Raw genomic sequence first — 13,834 nt, forward strand, 5'->3', positions numbered from 1 at the left:
TTATTATTTTCATTAGAGCCCAATTGATTTAACGGTTGGTCAATTTTGGCAGTTTATGTTGGTATCGGTATCAGTTTATATGTTAAAAACGTTATTTTACAGAACATAATGCAGACAAAGAGGCTTCAGGTAAAACGGAAACTGTTCTATTTGATCTTCTCTTAATTTAAAGTTATTCAAAATTATTACATTTCCTATGAAGTTCACTGTTTCAGTGCACTGATGTCATTTTGAACAGTAAAGTTTATTATAAAACATCCTGCCTTCATCCCACATTTTTGTCACAAATGTTTGGTGACCACATTTTAGTTAATATAGTTGATAGTTGGTTTTTTTTTGTACTTTCTAATATCTGTGTTGGCCCCAAAAGCCCAGAATCGGTTAGACTCTAATTTTCATACTCAATTAATGTTAGCCATTTTTGTAAGGAATTGGTTAAAAGTTCAAGCTATTAAGTGTAGTAAGAGATGCAAATTTGAATTTTTAAGAAAGTATAAAGAAATGAAATAATAACATGTTGATCAAATTCACCCCTCACACCTTTGTGGACATTTTTAAGTCTATTAATACTGGACTGATTATTGAGAAGGCAGACCGGAAATAAGGGAGAGAGGTGTGTAGAACATGTAACACAGGGACTTGGCTGGTATATTCTTCAACGATATGAATAAATAAACCTGTTATTTATATGGTCAGAAAATTAAAGACTGGGCCTTTAAATTCAATGACAGTTGTCTTTATTTTGTACTTCACATTTTGCCTAATTGTCTCAACTGTAACTTTAAAATGTGGCAAATCCTCGGAGATGTTTTTGCCCTCTTTCCCTCTCAAGTTTAGCTCTGCCCTTTCTTTTTTTGTTGATGGGACAGGGAGGGAAGGAGACAATTAAAAATGAATGAATGAGTTATTTCCTTTCACACACGGAGAAGAAAAAAAGAGGGGCGAGAGGAGCTTAGGTAACCAGACCCTGGGAGCTCCTGAGAGAGGCGGTGGATGGGGGGGGGGGGAGCTATGTTTTATTAACACGCACGCATTCTCATGCGCAACGCCGAGCCCCCGGCAGCCCGCTCAGACAACAGGTCCCTGTCAGGTGTTCGTGATGAGGAAGAATTACCTGCGGGTATGTGTGTGACAGTGAGGGGTCGCGTCCTTTGTGCCGCTGTCGCTTGTGTCCGAGTGTCTGAGTCCTCTCCTGCGCCGTCTTTCGCTCCTCCAGTCGGTACCGGTGGTTGTGTACCGCTCTGCCTCGCGGCTGGAAGGCGTCCTGCTGGACATGGACTCCGGTCAAATGGCTCGGTACCAGAAGGTGAGGCTGGGTGACCGGCCAGAGTCAGGTTTGACACCGTGTGAGCGTGATTTCACAGGCATGCAGCAGGTGTATAACGGCACGAGACTGTAGACGGAGGGAACATTTCTTCCGGCTTGTTTTTTGGTTGTTATCACACAGAGGTCTGTGACTGACCAGCATGGTGTTCAATTAATCTTCTTTCAGTAGCGACTGGATACTGACGAGGCACTGAAGACTTTTTAAGGAACTATTTTTTAAGATGTGCCTCTGTGATTAAGTTATAAATCGAGTATTACATTCTACAATGTAGTTGTACACAGATAAGGATATTTTAAAGTGATGTAGGTCACTGCTATAAAGACATATTTTATATTGTTACAACTGTGTTTTATCATATTAGTATTCATATCGGTTTATATTCTTTCTTCCACTTATTGGGCCCACACAAATCCTTTTATCTGCCTACAACTACGTTATAATGCGTTAGAAGTCATCATCTCTACTATTTCGTACACTGCCTATAAATGCTAAATACAAATTATTACTATTAAAGTTCCAAAAAGAATTATTAAGAAAGCAATAATGATATATATATATTTTGTATAATTCTCTATTTATTGTGATTGATTTTCAAACATCCAAGAAACTTTTCTTTTTTTTTTTCAAATACAGTAGTCAGCTCATTTAGATTTGGGTAAACTCTTAAGCATTGATCTCATCTATAACACGTTTGATCAATCAGTTATCTTGCTGAAGGTTGAAGTGTGAAATCAAACTTACCATGAGGGATAAAACAAGAACAGGAAGTGTTTAGTAGAACCTATTAACATCTGTAGGTTCTCCAGTTTGCAATGATGACATTTTGCGTTTGTGAGTTGCGTGATGTCAGATTGCTCACTTGGTAAACATGGTTTCTGTTTTCTGATATGCGAGTTGACAAAGTGCTCCACTGAATCACTAAATCGAGTTGAAGTGGACCAACCTGACCAGACCAAGTGCTTTACTTATCTGAATGTCGTCATTATGTGCGGACAGTGTGAATGTTTTCACCCACACCTGCGTGATGTCGTCGTTTCCAGGTGTTTGTGGAGCTGAACGAGCTGACGATGGACAAGAACCAGGCGATGCAGTGGAAGGAGACGGCCCGTTGGATCAAGTTTGAGGAAGACGTGGAGGAGGAGACGGACCGCTGGGGGAAACCTCACGTCGCTTCGCTGTCTTTCCGCAGTTTGCTGGAGCTCAGAAAGGCCATCTCCCACGGTTAGAGAAACAAAGTACATTTGAGTACATGTGGTGTTTTTAATGCCTAAAAGTCAGCAGTGCGGTTCATAGATGACTGAGCTCAGTGTGTGTGTGTGTGTGTGTGTGTGTGTGTGTGTGTGTGTGTGTGTGTGTGTGTGTGTGTGTGTGTGTGTGTGTGTGTGTGTGTGTGTGTGTGTGTGTGTGTGTGTGTGTGTGTGTGTGTTTGTGCAGGTGCGGTGCTGCTGGACCTGGACCAGAAGACCCTGCCTGGCATCGCCCACCAGGTGGTGGAGCAAATGATCATTTCTGACCAGATCAAAGCAGAGGACCGAGCCAATGTCCTGAGGGCCCTGCTGCTTAAACACAGGTGACTGGCAGCGGCTGATGCAGCAAATGAGCTGACACAGATTTCCATTTCTCTTAGCACATTTATTAAAGACCAACAACTCCACTGTACAGTTTATAATGATTCCTAAACCTCTATAGACATCCCAAGATAAATAGTAGGTGTTTCAAAATCCTAAAAATTCTGTTACTGACTAAAAATTATGACTCTATGCCTTTTTTCTTGTGAAAAAAATTATACTTTCACCTCATTAAGTCCCTAAATCTCTATTAAATGAATCAAATTGAAAAGGAAAAGCAGTTTTTTTTTAACATAATTTGTCACGATACACCACGAAAAGAGATTTTTTTTTTATTTTTTTTTTTATCCTTCACATGCCTTAGTGACTGCTGTACATTATGGTGCTGAAGATGCTACATGTATCAATAAAAAAAAAAAGAAGTAAAATTTAACTTCAGTTTATCAGCTATTTTTATTATTCTGGCTGTTGTATCAACTGTTGGACTGATGTGTCATGAACAAGGAATTCCTCTTGTCTTCTGCAAGTTGTGGATAAAAAAAATTTGTCGTCACATTATTTTAAAAAGAAACAAGAAGATTTTGATTTTTTTTTTTTTTTTTTATGTCTGAAAGGGTTTTAAAAGTCACTAAATGTGTCATGTCAGATGTTTTGGTTGACTCCAGTGACTAATGACTATCAGTGACGTTTGAGTAGTAGACGCTGTTAAACTGCTTTTTATCTCACCGCTCCACGCTTCCTGCTGTTAGAATGCTTCATGCTTGGTCACTGCCTCTCCTCCTGCTGCTCAACCTCTCTCTGAATCTCCCCGCCTCCCCAAGTCACCCGAGCGATGAGAAGGAGCACGTTAGCCATTTCCCCAGGAACATCTCGGCGGCCAGCCTCAGCACTCTGATAACGCACCACCACAACGTCAACCACGCCCACCAGCCGGAGCCGTCGGTGACCGACCCCCTCATGGGCACCGCCCAGCCCACGGGGGACGCGGACATGCACATCAACATGGACAGGACCGAAGCAGCGGTGAGTCGGGGTTGGAAGGCGTTCGGCGAAAAGAAAATCCCAGTCACTCACTCCTATTCTCCGTCATCCTGATTTACCTGTGCTGTTTCCAGCAGAAGGACCCGACTCTGGCCTTCGGCATGCACCGGTCCAAGTCCAAACATGGGCTGAAGCTGCTGGAGAAGATTCCTGAAAATGCCGAGGCCACGGTGGTCCTTGTGGGTGAGTCACCGATACTCTAAAACCTCGTTCAAACACCAAACTACCACATGAAACGCACCAACTCGTCTTTCGGTGTGTGTAGTTGACTGTCCTGTCTTGCGGTCTCCCAGGCAGCTTGGACTTCCTGGAGCAGCCCACCATGGCGTTCGTGCGGCTGCGGGAGGCGGTGGAGCTGGAGTGCGTCCTGGAGGTGCCGGTGCCGGTCCGTTTCCTCTTCATTCTGCTCGGACCGTCGACCACCACCATGGACTACCACCAGATAGGACGCTCCATCTCCACCCTCATGTCCGACAAGGTGAGCGTTGGTGGTGGTGCAGACCCTGGACCTTCTCTCACTATGTCAGTATAATTTTAAAGACTAGACGGGTTATCGCTCATACATACGAAGGGCGATCAAAAAGTTCAGAGGCTGTTCCTGTTTCGCTCAAACAGAGCACAGCACGGTGATGCACATATAGCAGGGCGAAGCTACAACCGTCATGAGTAAGTATTCCAATTGACGTCGCTGAGCACCCGAGTTAAACACGTTTTTGTGACCACAAGTTTGTACAAAAAAAATAGAAACACAATAAATGTACACTAAACCAGAGCAAGCCTCCCATGTAGTTCAGTGTATTTTATTACGGAGGCTTTATCACATGGCATTCCCAGGAAGTCCTCTGTATTGTTCGACACCTTCTGCTGTCCTCCAATTATCGATGGAAATTCATTTTCTTGTGTCCTCGAGCCATCAGTTGTAATTTTATCAGCCAGTCTGGGACCAGAATAGAAAGGAAAGGGAAATGATGTTGATTGCGGTGAGATAAAGTGCCAGTCAGTCCCTGCAAACAAGTGAAAAATAACTGCAGTTGTTGTCGGTTCCCTCCCTCGTGCTTATTTTCTTTGCTTTCGTCTGATTCGCTTAACCAGCAATTCCACCAGGCCGCCTACATGGCAGACGACAGGCAGGACCTGCTGACTGCCATCAACAACTTCCTGGACTGCAGCGTCGTGCTGCCGCCTTCGGAGATGGGAGGTGACGAGCTGCTGCGCTCCGTCGCCCGCTTCCAGAGGGAGATGCTGCGCAAGCGGGAGGAACAGGAGGTCAAACTGGAGCCTAAAAGCTTTGAAGAAAAAGGTGATCTTTTCCTTCTCGAGCCGTAAATTTCACTTGCTGCTATTGCAATTAACAACCTGACCCGTCCTGTCGCCCAGCGGCCCTCCTCAAACCTGTGAAGAAGTCAGACGACCCCTTGGAGCGCACCGGGCGCCCCTTCGGTGGGATGATACAAGACATGCGGCGGCGTTACCCGAAGTACTTCAGCGACTTCAAGGACGCCCTGAACAGTCAGTGCATGGCCGCCGTCATCTTCATCTACTTCGCTGCCCTCTCTCCGGCCATAACATTCGGGGGTCTGCTGGGTGAGTCTGTGTTCACCGTCTCCTGTGTCAAACCCTGTTTTAATAATGACGGCTCTGTCAGCAACCTGTCGATGAGCCTTCAACACCCTGCTTGTCTTTATCATGGTGCTAATTGTGCGTGCGTGTCGCTAGGCGAGAAGACGGACGGTCTGATCGGCGTTTCGGAGCTCATCGTGTCGACATCGGTGCAGGGGGTGATCTTCTGCTTGCTGGGGGCTCAGCCGCTGTTGATTGTGGGCTTCTCCGGACCGCTGTTGGTCTTTGAAGAAGCTTTTTACAGTGTAAGTTGATTGGTCAGTTCACTTAGTGTCTGTGGATAGAAAACAACAGCCTATAATTTAAAAAAAAAAAAAAGTCTTTCTTTCTTTCTTTCTTTCTTTCACCGGCAATTCTGAATTTCTGTAAATGAATTATTCTGTATCTGACAAAGAATCTTGTTATGCCATTAATATTGTACTTTTCCTAAAATCGTTCTTAAAGAATAGAAAACAGCGTGGATGTTTGTTTCATGTAAATTTCCTTCTCTGTTTCCTGTCGTTGACTTATTAAAAAAAACAGGCAGAAAATGTCCCAAAAAATATGAGAGGCAAAAAAGTGGTATAAAAAAAAAAAAAAAAAAAAGGCAGGAATCACAGTTATCATGTTTTTGTATTCAGCACTTGAACAAGAAAATGTTGTTGTTGTTTTTACACTGTTCACTTGTGAAAACATGAATCAACCCACAGTTGATTTGATGTTTTTTGCGTCCTCACAGTTCTGCGACGCAAACGGCATCGAGTACCTGACGGGCCGCGTCTGGATCGGGTTTTGGCTCATCGTCATCGTCATCATCACGGTGGCCTTCGAGGGCAGCTTCCTGGTGCGCTTCGTCTCCCGCTTCACCCAGGAAATCTTCTCCTTACTCATCTCCCTCATCTTCATCTGCGAGACCTTCATCAAGCTCGGCAGGGTACGTCCGAGACCCTGAAATAACAACTCCTGATTACCGAACGTTTTGGTTGGCCCGCTGCGGGTTTACGTCGGTGACGCTGAACTGAGCGGACTGATCTTTGGACCGTATTCAAAACTTGGGGTCGAAATGAGTATGTTTTTCTAACAAGCGCACCTGAAATCTTTTCTGATTGATTGGCCTTGAAAGTTAAATGGATTGAGAGTTTGAGCTATTATCCGGGCTTATGAATTTGGGAAGATTTGCTATTTTTACAGTTTCATGGCACAGACTTGAAAGGCGTTTGGCTTCGGGTTAATCTCATTTTCCAGAAATTGTGGTTGTAATACATCGTAATCCCTCCTCGGAAAGTAATTACAGCCCGTGTACGTGTGTTTATGGATTTCAACGGGCACTCTTCTAGTGAAATGCTCAACGTGAAACCTCTTGTGTGCAGATTTTCAAGGAGCACCCGCTGAAACGCTGCTCCCTGAACAACGGCACGGGCGGAGACGCCTCGGCGGAGAATATCACGCTCGTGCTGAGCGACAGCACCCTGCCGGTGATGATGAAGGTCACCGGGGAGCCCAACACCGCGTTGCTCTCTCTGGTTCTCATGGCGGGAACTTTTTTCATCGCCTTGTACCTGCGCAAGTTCAAGAACAGCATGTTCTTCCCTGGAAGGGTGAGAAGCTACAATCAGTCGTTTAAACATGAACCCCTTCCTTCACTTTGGAAGGAAATAAATGGTGTAAAGATTTGATCCTAATAGAAACTGAATTACTAGTTGCGAAATTGAATCTCCACTAAGCACTCACTGGGGGAAGATAAATACTTCTGTATTAGATCGGATACGTTCATTAGTTTAAATGAATAATTCTATCACGCGCGGACCAATTCGGATAGACTGTCTTCAAATAAAACATTTTTAGCGTTGTTCATTTGAATGTTTTTCACATGTCAACATTGTTTTCAGTGTTTAGGTATTCAGCTGCTTATAAAATGCAGATATTACTTGACTTTATTTGTTAAAATACATATAATTTCTTAAAAATCGAATTACATCCTTTGACCCTGTAAGATGTATTTTTTTTAAAAATAGGATGAACTGCGATGAGCAATCTTTAATGCTGTAGATATGAAAGGTTGGTTCGCCACATTATTCAATTGGAATGTTAAAATTGTTCTCAGCACTTAAATGAATGTTTGAACACTCTGTGAACATTTTGCGACGCCGGCTAGCTGTTTCCTTCCGTCTCCAGTCTTTGTGCTAAGCTAAGCTAACTGGCTGTTATCTGCAGGTTCATATTTAACATAAGAGTGAGAGAGACGCGAGAGCCGCATCGTGTTTCTTAAAATAAGAAAATTTAAGAATGTCTTTTCTTGTTGTCTGATTGGGTTTATTCAGTAGCTGTTCCTCTGCTTTTCCGTCTCATCACGTGACCTAAAGCTGCTATATGAGCCTCTTGGTGAACTTGTCAGTAGTTTGAGGGGCACGTTTGTAAAAATCTTTCTAATTTTGCTTCATAAAATACATCAAGTCGCCACTTGTGCCCAAACTGTCTCCATCTGCGATGTTGCGCAGGATGATTGGAGATTTCGGGGTACCGATCGCAATCCTCATCATGGTTCTGGTGGATTGCAGCCTCGAAGACACGTACACACAGGTGAGATGACGCATGTTCTTTATGCTGAAGATTACAAATCCGGTCTTGCTGAGGCTTTGACTTTGTGTTCAGAAACTGAGCGTTCCCGAAGGTTTCTCTGTGACGAGTCCTCTGAAACGTGGCTGGTTCATCAACCCGCTCGGGTCCAACGGAGAGTTCCCCATCTGGATGATGTTCGCCTGCTCTTTTCCCGCTCTGCTGGTTTTCATCCTCATCTTCATGGAGACTCAGATCACCACGTAAGTGAGACGTGACTTTGTGTTTGGTTTTGGTTCAGGTTTGCGGGATCGTTCACTAAACTCGATAACTTCTCAACTCTACGACCTGAAACCGACGTAAAGGGAATGAGTTGAGTTTCCTTGAGTCACGCGTAAAACATCTAACGCGTCCGTCTGAATCGCCCGGTGTGGAAAAAGTCCCGTCGGGTGTGACTTTGAAAAATTCTTCAATTTTTCGAAACTTCATTCAGCTGGTGAATGAAGGATTGTGAATGTTGTCCAGTTTGTACGGGAAGTCAGCCAGTAAACCCTCAATAAATCAAAGTTTTAAAATATGCATAGACGAGCTGCTCGGCTCCCCGCTGTGTCAACAAAGTCCACCTCGGCTTCTCTTTCGTCAGCCTGATCGTCAGTAAGAAGGAGCGGATGTTGCTGAAGGGTTCCGGCTTCCACCTGGACCTGCTGCTGATCGTGGTTCTGGGCGGCAGCTCGGCTCTGTTCGGCCTGCCGTGGATGGCCGCCGCCACCGTTCGCTCGGTGACCCACGTCAACGCGCTCACCGTCATGAGCAAGGCCGTCGCCCCCGGTGACACGCCTCGCGTCCAGGAGGTGAAGGAGCAGAGGGTTACCGGGCTGCTGGTCGCCATCCTGGTTGGTGAGTGTCAAGACGCCGAGATATCTTCTTCATTTGAGTGCTTTTAAGTTCCTGTTGGTTTTTTTTTTTTTTTTTTTTCCTTCAGAGTTTCTCCATGCTAACCTCCACCTTCTCCCCAGGCATGTCCATTGTGATCGGTGACCTACTGCGTCAGATCCCCCTGGCCGTGCTGTTTGGTATCTTCCTCTACATGGGCGTGATGTCGCTGAAAGGCATCCAGCTGACGGAGCGGATGATGCTGCTCCTCATGCCTCCCAAGTACCACCCTGACCACAGCTACGTGCGCAAGGTGAGAGGAGGGTGACGCCACAACTTAGGAAACAAAGCAACAGAGGTTTCAGATGTAAGAAATAAGAATTTAATCAAACGGTTGAAGTGCCGATAAAAGAATCACACTTTTTCGGTAATAAAATAAACAATAAAATATCAGTTGCAAGTGTTTCTTAGCAGCAGCAGCAACAAATAGAAGAATTATTTTTTAGGATTTTGTTTTTTTTTTTTTTTTTGTCAGAGGGAATTAAATGTAGTTGATGAAGTAATTGCTCATCAGGAACCGTGTTGAATTTATTTATTTTTTCATTTCGGACTAAAACATCAATAACTATTAGGGTTGCAACGAATTATTTAGGGATTTATTAATCTGTTGATTACATATTTAGGGATTTATTTAATAAAATGTTGTAATAAACTGAGAACTAGTGAATCGTTGGTCTTTTTTTTTTTTTTTTCCTAATTGACTTGAAGGATTATTGAATGATCAGCTTTTCTTAAGCAGTCTAACTGCATTTTTTTTTTTTTTGAACCGCAAAATATCTGAACAGGTGTTTCTCCTTTTAACGGTGTTACGAGGGTCACTCGGTCCTTCATTGTTAATCTAAACGTTGCTTTAACGCTGGTGAGGATTCACACCGATGACCTCTGTGTCCTCCAGGTCCGCGCGGTGCGCATGCACCTCTTCACCTGCATCCAGGTGGGGTGTTTGGCGACTCTGTGGGCCGTCATGTCGACCCAGGCGTCTCTGGCTTTCCCCTTCGTCCTCATCCTCACCATCCCCATCAAGATGTTCGTCCTGCGACGCGTCTTCACTCCCCGAGAGATGGCATGTGTAAGTTGACCACAGGGGGGCGCGATGGGCTGCTTTATACGCCTGCCTTCGCCACCTGAGCTGCAGAGCCGCGCTGCGGTCGTAGCACTGCAGTTGCACCAGACGGCAGCCTTATTAAAAGGAGTACATTTAAATTCTGCGATGCCGTGGTTGGTGGATTTACTGATAATGGAAATGGCTTCATTTTTTTTTTTTTATAGTTAGAAAGGAGATTTACTCGTGGATTTACGCTGATGTTTGGGAGAATATGAAGGAATATTGTAATGGTGAAATGGATTATTGTATGCGGCTACAGAGTAAAGTCATTGTTATGTATTTATTATAATCTTCCTTCCCCAGGAGCTTAGAGGATTAATAGATTATGTTATGACACTATGCGAGTCAACATTTTAAAATCCCACCAATCTTTTCTCCTGAAAACAGGAACCACGAAGAAAAGCTCAATCATATTTTGGATTGCTGAGACAACAAATTAAATCTGTGGCAGCTTATTTAGCTTTTACATTTTTTTTTTTTTTTTTTTATTGTCATATTGAATGTAGCTTTGGTTTTTCTAATGTACGTTTTGTTTAACTACGATTTGTTTTGTTTTTTAAAGGGCGGCATTCACACAATACGTTTAAACTCGGCGACACGTCGGTTGCGTTGTCTTTGATTGTTCACTATCTGTTATCAGCAGACAAATATTTACACTACAGCCGCTGTGGTTTTACAGTCCAAGGAGATGGAGACTTTAACTTTGTACCAAATTTGGTGACGTGGAAAGGCATTCTGGGAAACGTAGGGGATCGTTTTAGTGGGCTGACTTTAAAAAGGATGCAGAAAATGAGCATTTATATAAAAAAAATTTAAAAAAAAAAGATTTTAGTAAAAGAGTAACTTGTTTGTGGAGCTTTATACATGTTCAGGGCAGCGATTCTGACGTCTCTCTCCTTCTCCCAGCTGGATGCAGACGACGCAGAGCCGAAGTTTGACGAGCGCGACTGTCACGATGAGTACTCTGAGATGCACATGCCGGTGTGACACACAACCGGCCCTGCTATTACCACTTGACTCCTCCTAGCGAACACCAAAACCTGTCAGTCACAGCCAGCGCAGTCCTTCAAACTTGAAACACTCATAAAAAAAATTCTGCTTCGATCAAAACCTCTCATTATTTAAGTAGCTTTCTTTTTTGGGGGGGGGGGGGGGGGGGGGGAGGAGCCGCTGAACAGCAGCACGAATCAAATCCAACTGAGGAGTTCAAGCAGTCGTTGACTTTTTTTTTTTTTTTTTAAACCTACATTTCAGGGGACAAGAGATTCCAAATCAAATGTTGTGAGCTCGAGCTCAAAAATGAAATGCGTTAAGAGTAGATAGTTTTGCAACACTGATTAATTTTTTTTTTGTAGCCCTTAAAGTTTGCTTTGACTCACATTGAATATGTGGAAGATATATAGGATACATTCCTTTATATTAACATGCGAGTTATTGCTCTTCAAGTTTGTCGCCTTTTTTTATTTAATTTTTCATGTTTTAAGCTCACCAAGCGCCTTACGAAGGAAATACAACGGTCTACTAGGAGGTGTCTTTGTTCCTCATTCTGTCTTATTTCAGACAGCTGATCACTTTACCTGAAATGCGAAGCTCGTAGCACTTTTTAAGATACCCGATCAGAACAATGTATTATATGTGATTGTTTCATCTTCTTAAATCCCTTAAAGAAAAACAAATCGACCCGGCTTTAGTTTTGTTCTTCATGATCTGTGACTAATTTTTAGCCCGTCCTTCTTTAAGCATGTGCTCAGTGTAGATGCTCGTGGAGCTCTAATGTTGAATTGTGTACCTGCGGACGATCACCAGCAGAGGGCGATATTGGAGGACTGTTATGGGTCTGTACCAAAAAAAAAAAAAAAAGTACATAAAAATGCAATTTCTCATCACACCAATGCCAAGATATATATCATGTTCCTTTTCATTATTTTTTTTTTATTTTTTTATAGAAAAACTGGGATAATAAACACACTATAAATTTCTCCGTGGACATGTTCAAGGCACTAATGTAGTTTGTTCTGGGTGCAGTCGCTTTATGGGAATTCGCTGTAATTTATTGGTTTCTTTTTCAAAGTGCCAAATGTGTCGTGTAAATAACTTTGTGGTCAGAACAACGCGCTGCAGTTCAGTCATCTCTCGTCGTTTTTGAAGGAGTTCCAGCTTAAATTAACATCTTCTTGCTACAACATTCCTAATTTTTGGGCAGAGACTAATTGTTTAAACATTTCATTCGCGCTCACGTCAACTCGGTCAACCAAATTTCCACACAAGCTGTTTAGACAATCTCAATATCCATGTATTGCTGAGAGGGAAGGCTTTTAAAAATATATATGTATTTTTTTTTTTAAGTTTTTTTTTAGTTTTATGTAATGTTGCATCATTGTGACATGGATTGGTTAAAGCTTTGACTGTGTCAAACAACTGAAATTCTCGGTCTGCTCAATTATGTATCTCAGACACTACTCTTCCCTCCGAGCTGTCCCGTCGCAGCCTGACAGAAGTTGTGATCTTGTGCCTGCTTGGTGTCACAAAGTCGCACAAAATCACAAAATGCCTGCGGGACCATGAAGTGATCAGCCTCACGCGTCTTCTTTGTCCGTAAGGATGGCGCACGTTGCAATAGTTTGCACTTTCGAGACACTCGCAAATCAAACGCCTCTTCGTTATTTATCTGTTGCAACACGTGGCATCATTTCTGTTTTTCAAAGACGTATTTGGAGTGCGTCAGCGAACCTTTTTTACTTTTTAAAACAGTAAATGCACACGCACTCGGCTGCACCGTGGCCATGAAGGAGATGTTTATGAGAAGCGAAGCACAGTGTCGGTTTTGTGTCTGCTTATCGTGCCTGTGAATTTCAAAATATCTGTCAAAAGTCATGAGATGCTGATTTTAAAATATATGTAGATCCATTTCAAAAAAAGCAACACAAAGTCTGAGAGGCTATTTGCTGATGTTCCCTTGTACATTAATGGTTCAAATATTGATGACAAATAAAAAGTTATTTTCTATTTATCCCCGCTGCCCTGTTGTATTTTTCATTTAAAACCGCCTGGAAGAAGGCCGGATAGAAGTATTTCTGTCGCGCAGTTCATAAACGACCCGTTACGATAAGAGCAATAAAATATTTCAAACTTTTAACAGGATGAATAAACAAAACTTGACCGTTCTAACACGCTAACAAGTATTTAGTTTAAAGTGTCAGCGTGTTGACGTTTGATTGATGGGAATGCCACTGGTTTTGCGCTAACAGATAAAAGTAAAGGGGTGAAAACGTATTTAAACGTGTCAACAGGGTGTTCGGGAAAATGGACGCTTTGCGTGTTCTCTGCACGAATTTTATACTGCAGGAATCATTGTGCGTTTTGATTTCTATGGACTTATAAAAGCATGCGGAGATGAAATGAAATAGGACCAGGCGAAGAAGACTCGTGTCGTAAAGCGGAACTCTCCAATAGAGACTCAAATGTCCCCGCCCTGTTAAAACCATTCAAAGCAGTTTAGGACTCGTGGCTCTAGTTCCTTTTGACAACATTTTTGTGATCTGCTGCATCAAATACAGAACTGAGAGGAAAATTAAGCGCAATAGTCTTATTTTATTTTATGTCCCAGTAAAAAAAAAAAAAAAAAGAGGGCTGGATGTTCCTTTCCGTTCAGGAGAAGAGCGCAGCGTGGGTGGTGCCTTGTCATCCCACCCCACCTCCCTCCTT

At 43.0% G+C, this 13,834-nt stretch overlaps 1 protein-coding gene across 1 annotated transcript in view; it reads left to right on the forward strand.

Annotated features, from left to right (window-relative positions):
- slc4a2b (solute carrier family 4 member 2b) overlaps window positions 1-13,139 on the forward strand; it is a 33,346-nt gene extending 20,207 nt beyond the window's left edge. Inside the window, exons 8-23 of the mRNA XM_069696361.1 lie at window positions 2,368-2,548; window positions 2,762-2,897; window positions 3,717-3,918; window positions 4,014-4,119; window positions 4,230-4,414; window positions 5,029-5,236; window positions 5,314-5,520; window positions 5,653-5,801; window positions 6,275-6,469; window positions 6,906-7,150; window positions 8,034-8,115; window positions 8,188-8,354; window positions 8,735-8,988; window positions 9,108-9,277; window positions 9,920-10,093; window positions 11,036-13,139. Of these exons, the coding sequence (XP_069552462.1) occupies window positions 2,368-2,548; window positions 2,762-2,897; window positions 3,717-3,918; window positions 4,014-4,119; window positions 4,230-4,414; window positions 5,029-5,236; window positions 5,314-5,520; window positions 5,653-5,801; window positions 6,275-6,469; window positions 6,906-7,150; window positions 8,034-8,115; window positions 8,188-8,354; window positions 8,735-8,988; window positions 9,108-9,277; window positions 9,920-10,093; window positions 11,036-11,116 (2,742 nt within the window). The 3' untranslated portion in view covers window positions 11,117-13,139. The remainder of the gene's footprint in view (window positions 1-2,367; window positions 2,549-2,761; window positions 2,898-3,716; window positions 3,919-4,013; window positions 4,120-4,229; window positions 4,415-5,028; window positions 5,237-5,313; window positions 5,521-5,652; window positions 5,802-6,274; window positions 6,470-6,905; window positions 7,151-8,033; window positions 8,116-8,187; window positions 8,355-8,734; window positions 8,989-9,107; window positions 9,278-9,919; window positions 10,094-11,035) is intronic.
- The last annotated feature ends 695 nt before the right edge of the window (window positions 13,140-13,834 follow it).

The sequence above is a fragment of the Brachyistius frenatus genome, unplaced genomic scaffold (assembly GCF_029030835.1).
Source record: "Brachyistius frenatus isolate BFR_SWC_R1_liver_20210118 unplaced genomic scaffold, ASM2903083v1 Contig_21, whole genome shotgun sequence".
Lineage (NCBI taxonomy): Eukaryota > Metazoa > Chordata > Actinopteri > Embiotocidae > Brachyistius > Brachyistius frenatus.